Source organism: Papilio xuthus, unplaced genomic scaffold, assembly GCF_000836235.2.
Source record: "Papilio xuthus unplaced genomic scaffold, Pxut_1.1 DF826115.1, whole genome shotgun sequence".
In the NCBI taxonomy this organism is placed as follows: Eukaryota; Metazoa; Arthropoda; class Insecta; order Lepidoptera; family Papilionidae; genus Papilio; species Papilio xuthus.
This window is the reverse complement of record NW_013532534.1, coordinates 3,855,936-3,871,816: the sequence shown is the minus strand read 5'-3', so window position 1 is coordinate 3,871,816 and position 15,881 is coordinate 3,855,936. Positions and strand designations below refer to the sequence as shown.

At 30.8% G+C, this 15,881-nt stretch overlaps 1 protein-coding gene across 3 annotated transcripts; it reads left to right on the top strand.

The window, feature by feature from the left end:
* Nucleotides 1–229: 229 nt before the first annotated feature.
* Nucleotides 230–11,433, top strand: LOC106123526 (facilitated trehalose transporter Tret1). 3 transcript variants are annotated; one of them, XM_013319915.1, is made up of 3 exons: nucleotides 230–402; nucleotides 9,123–9,258; nucleotides 9,337–11,430. In XM_013319915.1, exons 1-3 carry the CDS (start codon nucleotides 286–288, stop codon nucleotides 10,581–10,583), a joined length of 1,500 nt encoding a protein of 499 aa, XP_013175369.1. In that variant the 5' UTR covers nucleotides 230–285; the 3' UTR covers nucleotides 10,584–11,430. The 3 variants fall into 3 exon arrangements, with proteins under 3 accessions (XP_013175369.1, XP_013175371.1, XP_013175370.1); XM_013319917.1 differs by lacking the exon at nucleotides 230–402 and adding an exon at nucleotides 8,828–9,028 and having other exon boundaries at nucleotides 9,123–9,254; nucleotides 9,337–11,433; XM_013319916.1 differs by lacking the exon at nucleotides 230–402 and adding an exon at nucleotides 8,829–9,028 and having other exon boundaries at nucleotides 9,337–11,432.
* Nucleotides 11,434–15,881: the final 4,448 nt, after the last annotated feature.

The following is a 15,881-nucleotide window of genomic DNA, read 5'->3' as shown; positions in this document are numbered from 1 at the left end:
ACTTATAGTTAAGTCTAAAATATATATTCTGGAGTGTTAATCTATTAGTTCACTAAAAAATTAGTTTAAATATTTTTCAAACTAAACGTTACAAACAATTTTATAAGAGTTCCATTCCATACGTTAAACACTGCATAGAAAATAAGACATATTCTTAAATAACGTGTATTAAGAAGGTATTTATAAGTGATAAGATAATTCATAATCAAACAGTATGGGAGTAGCGTAAGCGTCGAGCCGACCATGCCACAGTAGTGCACAGTTCCACAAGTGTATCGAAACAAGATGGACCCAGACAGTGCGTCCGAATTGGAGAAAATCAACAAAAGTGCCAATGAAAATGGTAATTGTGACATAAAGGATGATTATTATTCCGAAGAACGTTCGCCTTTTCGTAGACAGGTTGGTTTTAATTGATATTAAATTTAATTCATTAAAACAGTTCGAGCGAGATGCGTTAAAAAATTGCGTTTTGTATGGTTTTTATATCATACATTTTTTATTATAATTTTTATAGCAACATGTTTGAAATTAATTTTGAAATTGGAATAATATTTGTTCTCTTTGTTTTCAAACGAAGTATCATTAGTTATCATCAAATAAATATGTTTGGATTTAAGAAAATTATAATGTCTTAATAAATATTAAATGATATTTGATAAAAATTAACGGCTAGATAGATATAAAGATAAGCGTTCCAGAGTCAGGTAAGAACATTAAAAGTGATGCGTTCTGATTTTGCGATAACGAAAAATTATTTACTTTATATTTTAGTTGCGATGATTATTTTACACTTAGATTAAGACAAAAATATTCGTAAGATATAGAGTACTAAGTACTAAGTAAGTACGCGAAAACATATTTGTGGCTAAGGGTAAATTAGTTAGTGCCAAGGACGCATATAAATAATATAAAACAAAGAAAAATGATATTATTTAAATGATTGTGTAACCATATTTATTAAAGACTCCTTGCTTTAATTCCTGCTTATAAATAACAATTTATTCATCTGCAATATGAATAAGTTCATTTCCTCAGTTTACTTATAAAATTTAAAGGAATTTTTGCATATTGAATAAAATTAAAATAGGAGTATTTAATAATAAGGAATAATAATATCTCAAGTAATGGTTTAATTTTAAATTGTAATGTTAACGAACTTATAAACCTGTTATTTTAATTAAAGGGGAACAAAGAATCTCATCCGTCAAATATATTTTGCATTTACGCTCTTAGTTTCATCATACACTAGCTGTCGCCCGCGACTCTATCCCCGTTGAATTAAAAAAAAAACTTAATTAGTAACCTATGTGTTCTTCTAGAACCGACTATGTTCAAAATCTGTGCCAAATTACAAGGTTCCATTCAGACGTACTGAAGAAACCTTCAAACAAACATTTCTCCATCCATCTAAACATTCGCATTTATAATATTAGTAAGATAGCTGTTGCCCTTAGCACTTGTTAAAAACGGAAAGGATCAAGGTAATTCAAAAAACATAATAATAATAATAGCTGGTATATCCCTAGAAAATAGTGTTGAAGCAGTCGTTTCAGTAGTTTTACATGACTTAACAAAAAAAAGATCTCTTTGTACTCTTGGTGCAAAGTAGGTTTTAGTAGTATTTGATATTTTAGTTATTCATCAAAGTTTGAGTTTAATATTTTTATCTACTCGTTCAAACTTCAAGGTTTTGGTTCTGCACTTTATAAAGTAACAAGCGACTGTCCCAGACTGGTTTATCTGGTTTTCGAATAATGAAACGAATCAAAATAATTTAATTTTCCTTTTCGATTTCAAATTATGGTAATATTTGTAACGAAATCTATCAAACAACGTAATATCAAGATTACCAAATGTCGTAATAACGATTTATGTACAAATTAGATATGATTAGAAAACAAAATAGCTTTAAAGTTAATGAGATATAATTAAAGAGTTATAATATATCTGATACCATTCAAACTTTTAACCGTAGTTAAATTACACGTTACGGTTAAATGCGTAAATAAAAATAAATAATAATACATTTTTCGGGTTCAGTGATTTTTTCATTTTGTTTACAGTATATTGCCTTGATTTTTAGTAGAGAGATCAGTTATTTACCTAGTTCATACCTTTGATTATATACCAACCGCCTGGGGTCTGCGCACAAGATTTTATTAACCTTAATGTTTTGGCTTAAATTTTACGACTCGCCGCTTGCCAGTCGCCAACCCTACTAAGGAGTGAAATTAAAATTCAATATTTATATTTTAAAATAAATTGTGTTATCATAAACTTAATAATTATAGCTTAATACTTTTAAAAATAATTACCAAACTTCTTTTCATGCATATGACCAATCACTGGCTGGTTATAAGAGAGCACTGATTGATTTAAATGTTGATATGATACATATCGGTTGTGGCTGATACCAATATTTTAACGTTTGAATAACATTTTAAATTTTATTTGATGTATTTCCATATTTTTTGACATTATTAGTTAGAATCCCTTGGCGTGAATCGCGCGCCCTCGTTATAAAATCAAGTGTTAGAATGATTAGTGAGGGGACATAAACATAGGCTAGTGTTACGCCAGTTCACCGGCACATTCGGATTTTTTTTTTGGTAAAATATTAGCAAATTTTATTTGTAAATTTACTAATATTACTTTTACCATTCCAACTAAGCTCTAGGCTTGTGCTAGGCTATGGTTTACGACAATAGTCGAATGGCGGGATTCGAATCCCCGACCTCGTGAACGGAAATCCGTAACCTTAACCATTAGGCTATTGACGCTTTTTCTTTCTAACAATACCTATTTATAACGTCGAAAACCTTCGCCAATTTATTTGGAAATATCTTAATTTCTTTGTCGTAGTTCGTCTTTGCAGATGTTAGTAGATAACACCCAAAGATGTATGCAACTACTTTACTAACCGGTTTGAAGGGCCCATAAAATCTATAGGTCAATGAACTTTTATGTCTTGTACAAAAATCTACGATATTCGATGCATGTTCGGGAACTCCGAATATAAATCGAATCAAATTAAAGTCCCCCCAATGCCTATTAAAAAATGAATTCGATATTCAAGTTATTAATTAACATTTTAAAAATAAAATAAAATTCTTCTGTCAAAAAGTCACCGAACATCGTGTCTTAATTATGTTTTATTTTAATACAAAATATGACGAAATATAAAATATTAAATTTTACTACTAAAACATTATTTTTTTAATGTCAATGTTTGAATATATGGATGAATGGTTTCGTAGCTCAACGGATTTTGATTGAAATTTTGCTTAGATGTAGAACATATTCTAGATGAACACATAGGCTACTATTTTTTTATAAATTCCGCGCGGACAAATCGCTGTTGACAGCTATTATAACATAACGTTACGTCAAAGTATAATATAAATTATTTTTTAATTTAACAATGGATACAGTTTGCAATAAATATGTTCTAATGTAGACAGTAGACTAGTAGTAGAAGCCTCTAGTTTCCATAACTTGATGTCGTATTTTGATCGAGTGACGATGATCTGTCTTAGGTTTTTGGCTAGATGTCTGGCTTAGGTTATCTTGAGTGTAGTTTTTATCTTAGGTCTTTATCTTGTCTCTACATTTCTTGTAGTAGGTAATTGCACTCAGATTGATACGAATTAGTACAGTAAAAAAAACGATAAAAAATCAAGGTCATGGACTAAAAATTATTTTTGATAACAATATAAGTCAATTCATTAAAATAAATTTATTACGTTTGAATCAAACAGTAATAAAGTTGTCTAATTTAATCGATTAATTAAATGAAAAAAAAAAACCGTTTTAAAATTTTGATCTTTACTCATGGAAAAATTGTAAATAGTAATAAAGTAATATGGAAATTTAATGATGTTTTGATGTGGTTAAACAAGGAGACACTTACTATGTAGTATGTAAATATAATATAATGAACCCATAATGGATATAAATTATATTAAAGCCTACACTTTATATCCGGAACTTCTTTGATTACAATTATTTTCAAAGTATATTCAAAAATTCTAGAGTTTTTTTTAAACATTGTATTTAAGTCTTTAATGTGGCCAGCAACATAAAATTTTATAAATTACATTTTTGTAGATATACAAAGTTTCTTTATTAAGCACAAACATATCTAAATACAAGTACTATTTATCACCCGCAACTCTGTCCGCACGGAATTAAAAAAAAATTAATAAGTAGCCTAAGTGCTCTTCCAGACTATGTTCTACATGTGTGCCAAATTTCATCAGAATCCTTAGAGCCGTTGCGGAGATACCTTCAAACAAACATTCATCCGTCCATTCATTTAAACGTTCGCATTTATAATATAAATAAGATTAATAATATTAGTAAGATTTAAACAGACAAGATGTATTAAACTATCTGAATGTATGTAATAAATAGCTATACCACAAGCTGACAGGAATACGTTAAGTATATCAAATTAATATTATACGTGTAAGTAGGTACGACCGTATGAGTGTCAAGGGATTGACCGCAAGGACTTTTAATGATTATAGTATCACTAGCTATGGCTCTCGACTCCGTCCGCGCGGGGTTAAAACAGAGATATTAGCCGATTCCCAGACCTACTGAATGTTACTCCGTACTTCTTACTAATGTTATAAAAGCGATTGATCCGAATGGATGGATGTTTGTTTGAAGTTTATAATTTGGCAGAATAGAACATTGTCTGGAAGAACACATAGGCTACTAATTATTTTTTTAATTCTGCGCGGACTGAGTCGCGGGCGACAGTTAGTATGCATATAAAATTTCATAAAAATCGGTTAAGCCGTTTCGTAAGAGTATGGTAACTAGCATTGTGATACGTGAATTTCATATGTAAGATATTCAAGCTCGCCTCAACTCTATCCAGCTTTGATCATAAAGAGCTATATTATTTATTATTTAATCTACTTCATTTAAGTGCTGGCCAACCAAAAGCCTTTTATTATATTAAGGATTGTGAAATAAAAAAAAATCTTATTTTGGGAAGCTTGAGTTTAATTACGCCAATCACTAATGATAATGGCTAAATGTTATTAATCTTTAAACAAAGAAGTTTATAAAGGGACGACTACCTTTGACATTTACTAGGAAGTAAATAAAATATTCTTACAAGGAGACGTTTTGTTTTTCTTGTGCAATCAAGTTTGAAGTGAAATGTGTCTTTTAATTTAATATTTTTATCGACTTGTAAACATTGCGTATGATACACAAAGAACTTGTTTTTACACCAAGATAGTAATTTTTAAATGTACCAAGATAAAGGAAATGCAAATATTAATTTATGGTTAAATAACATGGCGTTTCTTAATACTAGTATTGTTCAGAACATTTTTTACTTCAAATTTCTAAGAAGCATCAATGGCCTAATGGTTAATGGTACGGATTTCTAATCACCAGGTCGGGGGTTCGAACCCCACCATTCGACTATTGTCGTAAACCATTTCCTAGCACAAGCATAGAGCTTAGTTAAAATTGTACAAGAAACATAAGTAAAATAAAAAAAGGAATTTCCAATTTTATTTATGAACCAAAATTGATGGTAAATTAAATAGTATTACGATATAAATGAGTACATTTTAAAAAGAATTAAAAAAAAAGAAACTAGAATAGATAATATCTTTCTGTGCATCCTCTCCTCCGTCGATTTAAGGTCGGCAATGCATATGCAATTGCGTATGTCTATGGGCAACGGTCCCTTCGCTATTTCAGCGATTTCAGGTGGCCGCTTGCTCGTTTGCCGCCTTTTGCTATAAAAAAAAGAATATAAAAAAGTTATCAAGATATATTATACAGATACTAAATATAGTATTATTTATATATTTAATGCTTATTACACGCGAAGCATTGACCTATAATATTATGACCAATTTTATACCAAAAGTGATTGTACATTTTATAAAGGTTTTCGATTTTGTCCCCTTTTGTATTGTGTAACTTTTAAAATAATATCACACACAGTAAAATGTTAAAGCGAGGCATATATGAAATTTATATCGTTGTACTTATAATTACTAGCTGTAGGCCGCGACTCCGTCCGCGCGGAATAAAAAAAACTTAATTAGTAACCTATATCTTCTTCAGACTATGTTCTACATTTATGCCAAATTTCAACGAGATCTATGCCGCCGTTCTGGAGATACCTTTGAACATCGATCCATACATTTAAACAATAGTATTTAGTAAAATTTTGCGTAATCATTTATATTTTTTTTTGTTTTTTTTTTTATGTTTTTGTCAAAGTATTATTTTGAAATGCAAATAATTGATGCTAAGTTTAGCAATTCTTATTATGTCATCATCGTATACAAATCATGCATTATAATATATTATTTAAATAAAAAACGATATGTTTGAGAAGGAAATAAATAAATCAAAAGTCATATAAAGGCCAAGTTTTGCTTTTTGTTTTATGCCATGCCTTGAATATTAAAAATTACAATGTAAAGCTTTACGAAATAATTCTCAAGACAAAAATCTTATAAAGAATCAATTTAATTTAATGAAAGACATGTTCGTTAATTTAGATCATTTTTCATTGTGAATTAGTATCGAGAAATTTTTTTATTTAAACATAAGCATAAATTAAAAAAAATTAAAAATTTTACATATTATAAAACATTAAACTTTCGACAAGATTATTGATAGTACCAAAATTTTTTTTCAAGTTAATTCATAATTTTTTTTGAAAAATTGATTGATTAAAAAACTTTTTACAATATTCCTGCACGTGCTGACATTTTTTTTGTATCGCACATTAAGGAAATTGTCAAAAATGTTAATTTGGTTTTAAATTAATGTCAATATTTTACTCCTGGTTTCTAGTTATGTATTACATAAAATTTTTGATTTATTATTACTGCATCGTGGTCAAAAGTAAAAGAATGTAAATTTTTTAAAATAATTAATTCACGCGGTTGAGAATCACAGAATGATTTATAGAATATGAAAATATATTTAATTAAAAGACTGATTTTAAAACGATTTTACTTTCGTTTAAATCCTACTACTAAGTAATTAAGAGGTTAAGTCCTTCCATTGATCGTAAAAAAAGAAGTATCCATTCTTTAATCTTCGATTCATAATAATTTGTTTGAACAAGTCATTGTGATCTAAATTTAAGTGCCCTTAACACTTATTGATTATCTAAACATTCTGTTAGGGTCGATATTTAATTCTATATCGTGACTAAGGGGCTAGTTTAGAGACCAAATAACGATACCAAAAGTGGCATTTTTAATCTGTAAATCTGTAGATATTCCGGATTTAAATTTAACACGTTCTTGGCGAAAGTTTATTACCTCTCTTCAAATACATTTAACTATAGGTTATTGGTACCTTAAAATTAAGAGTATTGTTCTACATCAGTCAGTTATTGTCATGTTTCACACCTAATAAACTCTGTAAAGACCGATTATTATTTATTTTTATTTGACCCTTACAGGTTAAATAAATGTGATTCCTTATTGCTAATCTTTATAATTTATGCTTTGTTTTGATATGTGTCATTTTTAAATAATAAACAATGTCATTATTAACACTATATGTCATTATTAACATTATAATAAAAGATTTGCCGCAACTTTAATAAATATTAAGATAACAAATATTTTTTAATATTTTAATAAAAATATAATTACATTTTAAATATCCTTTTTCAGATTTATATGAGTTTGGTATTGTGATATTACTTTGAATATTTTTTAATTATAGTGTGAGAAAATATTTAAGGAATTTTAAAACGAACTTCAATGAAAAATATCGTTCAAGGTTGTCAACTTTTGCACGTGGTTGTGTTTTTGATTACATCGACATCTAGCTGTAGCCCGCAACTTCGTTCGCGTGGAATTAATTATTGTGATTTTTCAGTTCGCAAATTATATAAAAAGATTTGCTCGTGGAAACAAAATCTCCGCCCTTTATTCGTAGACACACATTTCAGAGTTACGTTCTATTGGTTATTGTTTCCGCATCATCATCTTAATGTTTATGAAACGTTCAAAAGACTGCCGATTTTAATTAATTAATTTTTATTTATTTATTTAATAACTGGAAAACTATATTAATAATAATAGTTTTCGCATATGGATAGTAAAAATAACAGTATAACATCACAATGAGAATAGCCAATAAAAAGGAACAAAGAAAAACAGAAATACAAGCGGCTAGGGAACTGGAAAATCAAAGAAATCGCTCCTCAAATCATTTACAATGTCAGCAATATTAAATTAAACTGTCTGGCCATTCTGCAAAAGAAAAAGTTTGCTCTAAAGTTCGTCGTTACTCGATTTATATTAAGATATAGATTACTCTTACTCTTAAGGTAGAATATCGCCCGATTCCCAGATAGTATTTATAGTAGCCTTAACAATTTAATCGATTTTAATGAAAAAAGTATAATTCGATAGATTCATTTGTAGTACATTTAAATTTGAAACATATGAAAAATTGCTACAATTCCACATTTAAATGTTTTGACGGTTCAATAGTTCATCAGACATGTTAATTCTAGTATTAATTATGTAAAAATATTGAAATATATTTATATATCGACTTATAAATTGTTTACCTACCTTGAAGAAGCTATAGTTGTCTGACTAAACTCTGAAAACATACATTATAATATCGTTTATAAATATAGTTTCATTTCAGGATCGAATCTAGAATGTTTATGTAACCTCTGGTTATTCTAACCACTTATTTATGGGATACATCTAAATCGTTAGCGAAATAATTATGTAGAGAATGTAATGTTATTCGTTCATTCGCATTTTATTAAATATTCTATAACTTTTTTTCGGCATAAATATTTTCGAAAAGACTTGCCGATTAGGCCTTTGACGTTTTTTTTTCAAGATTCATCTACCATTACAGGATTTTAAAATATAGATTATTACAATGTGCAGTAAAACACCAGTACAGAAAACATTATATTGTCAACTATTTACGGGAGAGGTTTTGTTCTGTAATACTTTTAGGGCAAGGGAAATTCTTGATACCATAAACTGTATGTATTTAAATTTAAAAAGGGATAATTTCTTGGTATTGTCTCATATAACTTATAGACTACCCAAGCTCACATTTGGGTATTGTGTTTCCAGGCGATCATAGTACTCGGAACATTTCTACTGTCACTCAGCGCTGGTGCCACAGCAGGCTTCTCCGCTGTTCTCATTCCTCAGCTGCAACATGACAAGGGGCATAAAAAATATTCAACAGAGATGGTGTCATGGGTAGGTATGTGTTGATGTGCAAATTAATTACTATATTAATTAGTATTGCAAATTTCTAATAACGCATTTCTTTACTTTTCAGCTGCGATATCATCACTCGCTTTATTGTTCGGGAACATGATTTCTGGATATCTGATGGATAGGTTTGGTAGAAGATTATCGCAAATGTTGCTATCCTTGTTTTATATCGGAGGATGGGTGACGATAGCATTTGCTAATAGTATACATCTTATCCTGTTCGGAAGATTCATAACAGGTTTTTGTCAAGGCTGGCTCGGACCCCTTGGCCCCGTATTTGTGGGAGAAATAAGTACGCCAGCGTATAGAGGATTGTTTCTAGCTAGTTTATCCTTAAGTATTGCTTCTGGTGTTTTTATGTCACATTTGTTTGGAACATTTTTACACTGGACTCATTCAGCACTACTCTGTGGCACCTTCCCATTAGTAGGCTGTATAATTTTGTATTACGCACCCGAATCTCCCGCTTGGCTAGCATCAAATAATGAAATAGACAAATGTATTAAGTCATTCCAATGGTACAGGGGAACAAGTCCCGCGATGAAAACGGAATTAGATAAAATGATATTGGAACAAACGAAGAAAGTTGATAAGAAGAGAAAGATTGAAACGCTGACCACGAATTTAAGAAAACCAGAATTTTGGAAACCTTTATGTATTATGTTAATTTTCTTTGCGATAACACAACTCTCTGGGATAAATGTATTTTGTGCGTATACAACAGAAATAATGGAGGTTTTGTTAGGAAGCAAATCTAACACTTATGCCGCTATGCTGGGTATTGATATTTTGCGTTGCGTAGCTCTGGTCACGGCTTGCATCATGCTAAGACGAATGGGTCGTCGACCTATTGCGATATTCAGTGGTACTTTTACATCGTTGTCTCTAATCATTTTATCAATATATTTATACTTAGTGGAAATACGAGTAATAAGGCACGTGAAACCTTTGATATCTCTAGGGTTAACGGCGACGTACATTGTTGTATCAAACATCGGTATAGCTCCTTTGCCGTGGAATATGGTTGGAGAAGTATTTGCGACGGATACAAAGGGAATAGGATCTGGATTAAGTGTTATGATGACTTCAATATCATTCTTTGGAACAGTGAAAACAGCGCCAGCAATGTTCGAAAGTATAGGCCACCACGGTACGTATTTATTTTACGGAATGTCAACCTTAGTGGGAACCATATTTCTGTTCTTCTGCCTTCCTGAAACAAGAGGAAAAACCTTGTTGCAAATAGAAGAACGCTTCAGAGCTGAAAAAAAAGAGAAGTTAAAAGCAGCAATTGATGTAACATCTGTCTAATGTGAGGTCAACGTTATTATGTCAGCTTGATAAGATAATTTATCCCAAGTTCAGCACGACATTTAAAGTCTGCTTAGGAAGTAATGATATTACACGATGTTACATCATTTTGTTTGATAAGATAATGGAATTTGTCCTAAAAGAAAAACAAAATATTAGTAAATATAGCCGAGAAGTTGCTAATAACCAATATCTGTGTTCAAATAATAGCCTAATTATATTCAATACGAAAATATACAACGGAAAAATCTATAATAGAAATATTTAAAATAATTTGCCGTTACTTTAAGCTAGATTAAATTAAGTCGACATTAAACTATTTTATAAAGTTAATACCGCTTAGTGTTTAGATAAAGTAATCTTATTAAAAAAATTATTAAACACTTGTAAACATTGTAAGCAGTAAGGACTAGTTCCGGCCATGTGGAACTAAGGGGTCTTGGTGCACCCTGCGTAGTAAAAACAGCAAGTCTATTTCATGGTCCGTTGAGACCGGACAAGTGGCACGCGTCTACGCCACTAAATTGCAATCACCTTCCTGTTGTGACACGTGGATACGACACAACATGTCTCGGGATGTTCAACCAAACATCTGCGAAGTTAGAGGTTCCCACGTTGAAATGCGACGATTTTTTGTCTCGTAGATTAACAAAAAACAACCAGGAAAACATCTGGAGAGTGAATATGGTTATTTCTGGAGTGACTTTCGAAGTGTTTATGAAGTTAAGAGAAAGGAAGTTATTAATTCCGCATATGAATGTGTGATCGATATCAAACTTAATGCCATTTTAAATATAGTCTATGTATGCAAATTAATTGATCTCTAATAGTAAATAATAGGTATAATTAATAATTCCTGTGTTCGCTTAATAAAACATTTCGACTTTTATGTTGTTTTTGTTACTTGTTTACGATATTTGTTTCACTTGACCGCTATTTACAAGCTGTAATTACTTGTAAAAGATAAAGTGATAATTAGGTCTAAATGATTGTCATTTACATTGAAGTGTTTGAATTGTAAATGTAGGGCGCAAGTACGATAAAAGGAGCCAATCTTCCGACCCTCTTCCTTTGTGTTGAGATTTTAAAATAAAAGACTGTCGAGATTACCTCTATTTTCATATCAATCGATTTTTATGTAGGTTTCTCTTATTGTTCTCTTGCATATATCAACATTGTTTTGTTGCATCGAGTTCAAACGGAATGAATATTTAATATTTTAGCTGCCACGTGGCTGAACGGAAACCGTGCACGTGCTATCAATTATAAGTGGATTGATAGAAAAAAAAAACTTGGCTAGAATTATCGAAGCTTACCCCTAATGGGTGGAGTAGCCTATAAAATGAATAGAGAATCGTAAACACAACTCCTTTGTGTTCACAATAAATTTCTTTAGTTATCAGGAGTTTGTGTGCGTGTTGGAACGTTACCTTGTTAATATATTGAATATTTTCAAGGTTAAGGTAAACGTGATATCTCTAGTAAATATATTAAATGCAACATGCAAATAATATTGCACTTTGTTATTGTTGTTTATTATTTAACTCAAAAAAAACATACTTGTAGTATAGCTAAATTAATTTAATAAGTAAACTTCCACTTACTAATATAAAAATTCGAATATTTGGATGGATGGATGGATGTTTGAAGGTATCTCCGGAACGGCTGAACAGATGACGCTAACATTTGGTATAGATATAGAACATAGTCTATAAAAACACATAAGGTACAAATTATGTTTGTTTTTAATGCCGCGCGGACAGAGTCGTAGGCGACAGTTAGTTTCCAATAAAATACAGTAAAAGTATGTATAAATAAAAGAATGAGGATATACAAAGAAAATATATTTACTTATCGTTAATGCTTCAAAGTAATGCTTGTACAATAATGAAAAAAACTGTTACAAATTGTAAATATTTGTTTTAAAACGACCCTCAGTAAATTTCCTCCAGCGTTGTAACGCTTTTGCATGTGATAGTCTTATCAAAGTGTTAAAGTTCAAATATTCGGTCTGTATTTTTCAATGAATGTTATTCACTTTAAGATAAAGAAACGAATGATTAATTACATTTAAATATTAACTTCCTTTTGGTAAAATGTATTCACCCTGTATAAAATAGAACAAATAAATAATAGAGAACATTAGAAACGTATTTAATATATTCAATAGCAGTGAACTTGAATACAATACAAGGTAAGTCTACTAAACAATTTTTAAATGAAATAATTTCAGTACGTAAATTTAATATAGACAGAGTACCAGTGAATATTTAATAGTTTAAATGTTATATTGAATACACTTACTAAGATTATTAATGCGAATGTTTGGAACGATGGATGTTTGTTTGAAGGTATCTTCGGACAAGTCAATGATATTGCTGAAATTTTGGTATAGATGTAGAACATAGTCTGGAAGAACACTACCTACCTACTACCTACTTAGTTCTTTTAATTTTGCTTGGACGAAGTTACGGGCGATATCTAGTCATTTAATAAAGGATCTGCAAGTAAGAATATAATATAATAATTCGAACTAAATAAATAAAGACTAACAAAATGAATGCGGATACTTGAAATATGTAAATTATTTGCTGTAAAGCGCCTAATTCTACGGTCCTTCTAACAATTCAACACAACTATTGAATTATTCAAACGCTTGTTAACACGTTCCCTGCGCCATCACTTTCAAAAAACTTTCAGCTGGTGCTTTGGAGACCTAAAAGATCTCCAAACTAACCTACCATTTGGTGCGTTTGAGACCTAATCGGTCTCCTAAAGATACAGTTTTCAAAATAGTTTATATCTTCTAAAAAAACAATCAAATATATTTTGAAGTTTTTGTGGGTGAAAGATAGCCTATTGCTTTATATTTTGCTAGGTTCGCACGCAGTTATGACATTTGAATAAACTACAAAAAACAAAAAAAAAAATGATATCGATTGTATCTCGTACCGCAACGGAAGATAGTTCAATATGTGTAGTAAGTAGTGATGGGAATAAAATAATATCTCAGTTATCGATTGAAAAAGTTTTTTATGCAAAGTGTTTTTCATTAAAACATGGTAAGCACATTGATTGCTTGCATTGCGCGCAAATAGTAACAATTCGTTTAGTTTTTTTAGAAGCGTCAGTGCTGTTTAATGTGCGTCGTAATTTTTCGTAACAACCCACACAACGTCTTTTTTTGTCGCCACGTTGGAAAACATGATCAGTACATCTTCCTTCAGGTAATTCTGTAATAAAGTGCATTGTATAAATAAACAGCATGCAACTATGTCAGTGAAGTAAATGCGATGGAATCTAATTTTGTTAGTTTCGTTATTCGAGTGTCTCATGTATATTTTTGTTCTTAGGCTGTTGTGGCTTTAAAAAAATATACGGAGGTATTAAATAAAAGTTGGATGTCACAGGTCTCTTGTAAGTTTACTATAACAACGTTTTTGTTTAAATAACCGAAATTTAGGCTACCAGAAACTTACCAGAGAGTAATGTGAATGTCGATGCTAGGACAACACTAAAACGAGTCACGCAGCGCCCGCGCCGCCCACCTTCCCTCTCTTGCGTCTACGAGGCGTACGATTCCACGAGTACCGACATATCTCCTAACGCAAGGAATGAAAATAATTACAGTACTGTGCGTTAGGGACCTAATCCATCTCTAATTTCTTTTTTAATGTCCTTGAATTCATCTTTAAGTAGGAAGCAAATATGTATATTTGTCCTACTCATACCTAAAGAACTTTACACGTTAGATCCTCCCGCAAGGAGTGAAACAACACTATTATATTCAACGCACAATACAAAAGTCCTGCAAGAGATCTGATAGATCTCGTAATGCAACGAACGTGTTAAGCAGCATTTTATTATTGAATTATTTAGCGACATGTGACTGAAGCGAAAGGAAATGAGCTTGACGTGCACCCGCCGTAACTGCTGTTCTGATTTCCGTAATTCCGATTTTTAAATAATTTAAAATGATCTTGCCACGTGCGATGCTTATTCTACCGAAACTGTGCACCGTTTCACTTAATTTCTATTGAAATTTTATTCCTATTACAACTTATATTTAAAAGTCTAAATGCAAAATTGGGCATTATTTTAAATGTAATTGTTTTAAGGTCTATATGATTATCTGTTGCAGTTTTATCATTTACTTTCAAGCCACATGTAATCTTGATCAATTTATACGGTGGCACATGTTTCCATCCCCCTTTCAACCCCTTACATCCCTTTTTTCGCATTAAAAAGTTGACTACGTACTCTTTCAAGCTCTACTCTATCTGTGTACAAAATTTCATTTAAATCGGTTCAGTAGTTTTGGCGGGAAAGTAGACAGACAGACAGACAGAGTTACTTTTGCATTTTTAATATTGAATAATAAGGATTACGTAACATGAATTTACGATCCACAAAAACTGGTTTCATTTTTGGTTCATTGACATTTACTCAAAATTACGATAAAACTATTTATAAAAAGATATTTTGTAAAGCGGTTTTTGATTTGATTTACGACATTTTGACTGACCTTGTACCTATCGTGTGTAGAGTAGATTTTACAAACGACATTTTTGTTTAATTTTTAGTATTTTGGTTACGTAAGATGTTTGAAATTAAATCCGACAGTTATATAAAAAGATTGTTAATAAACATAATAATTTTACTTTGCAAAAGACATGTAAATAGTTCAATGTACAATTTTACATTTTTATGAGCTGTGACTCTGTCCGCGTGGAAATTATAAAAAAAAAACTTATTCAGTTGTATATGTGTTGTTCCTGGCTATGTTCTACATAGGCCGCGGACGAGAGCGAAAGCATGCCCGTGGTCCCGTCCTGATGCGTTGGAGGAACAGAGAGGTTTAGTGGGTATGCCTCCGCTATGGAGGAGAATCCCACATAACTACCGCGTCCCCCCCGGGGTGCGGAGTATGCATAAAGCATTCCTCTCTGGAAAAAAAAGGCTATGTTCTATATCTATTCCAAATTTCAGCAAGATCCATGTTCTGGAGATACCTTTAAACAAACATCCATCCAAACATTTGCATTTAAAATATTAGTAATAATGTGTAAGAATATTAGTAAGACAAAATTTATTGTTAATCGAACACTTAACTAATTATGAAAAACCAGTTCATTTAATAAATACGTTCTTATGCAAAGGTTTCTAGTATAAATATATTTCTATAGTACTTTTGAATCAGAATCAACGACTATCCGATATGTTAAGGTCATTACAGATTATAAATGTAAGTATTACAACTAAATACTTACAATTTTAATACTTATAAACGTCCAACAG

Bases quoted from the DNA above. Each gene is read 5' to 3' on its own strand.
- LOC106123526 (XM_013319915.1), top strand. From the start codon at position 286: ATGGACCCAGACAGTGCGTCCGAATTGGAGAAAATCAACAAAAGTGCC. The intron at 403-9,122 runs GTTGGTTTTAAT...TTGTGTTTCCAG, and splicing joins GTTCGCCTTTTCGTAGACAG to GCGATCATAGTACTCGGAAC. The intron at 9,259-9,336 runs GTATGTGTTGAT...TTTACTTTTCAG, and splicing joins AGAGATGGTGTCATGGGTAG to CTGCGATATCATCACTCGCT.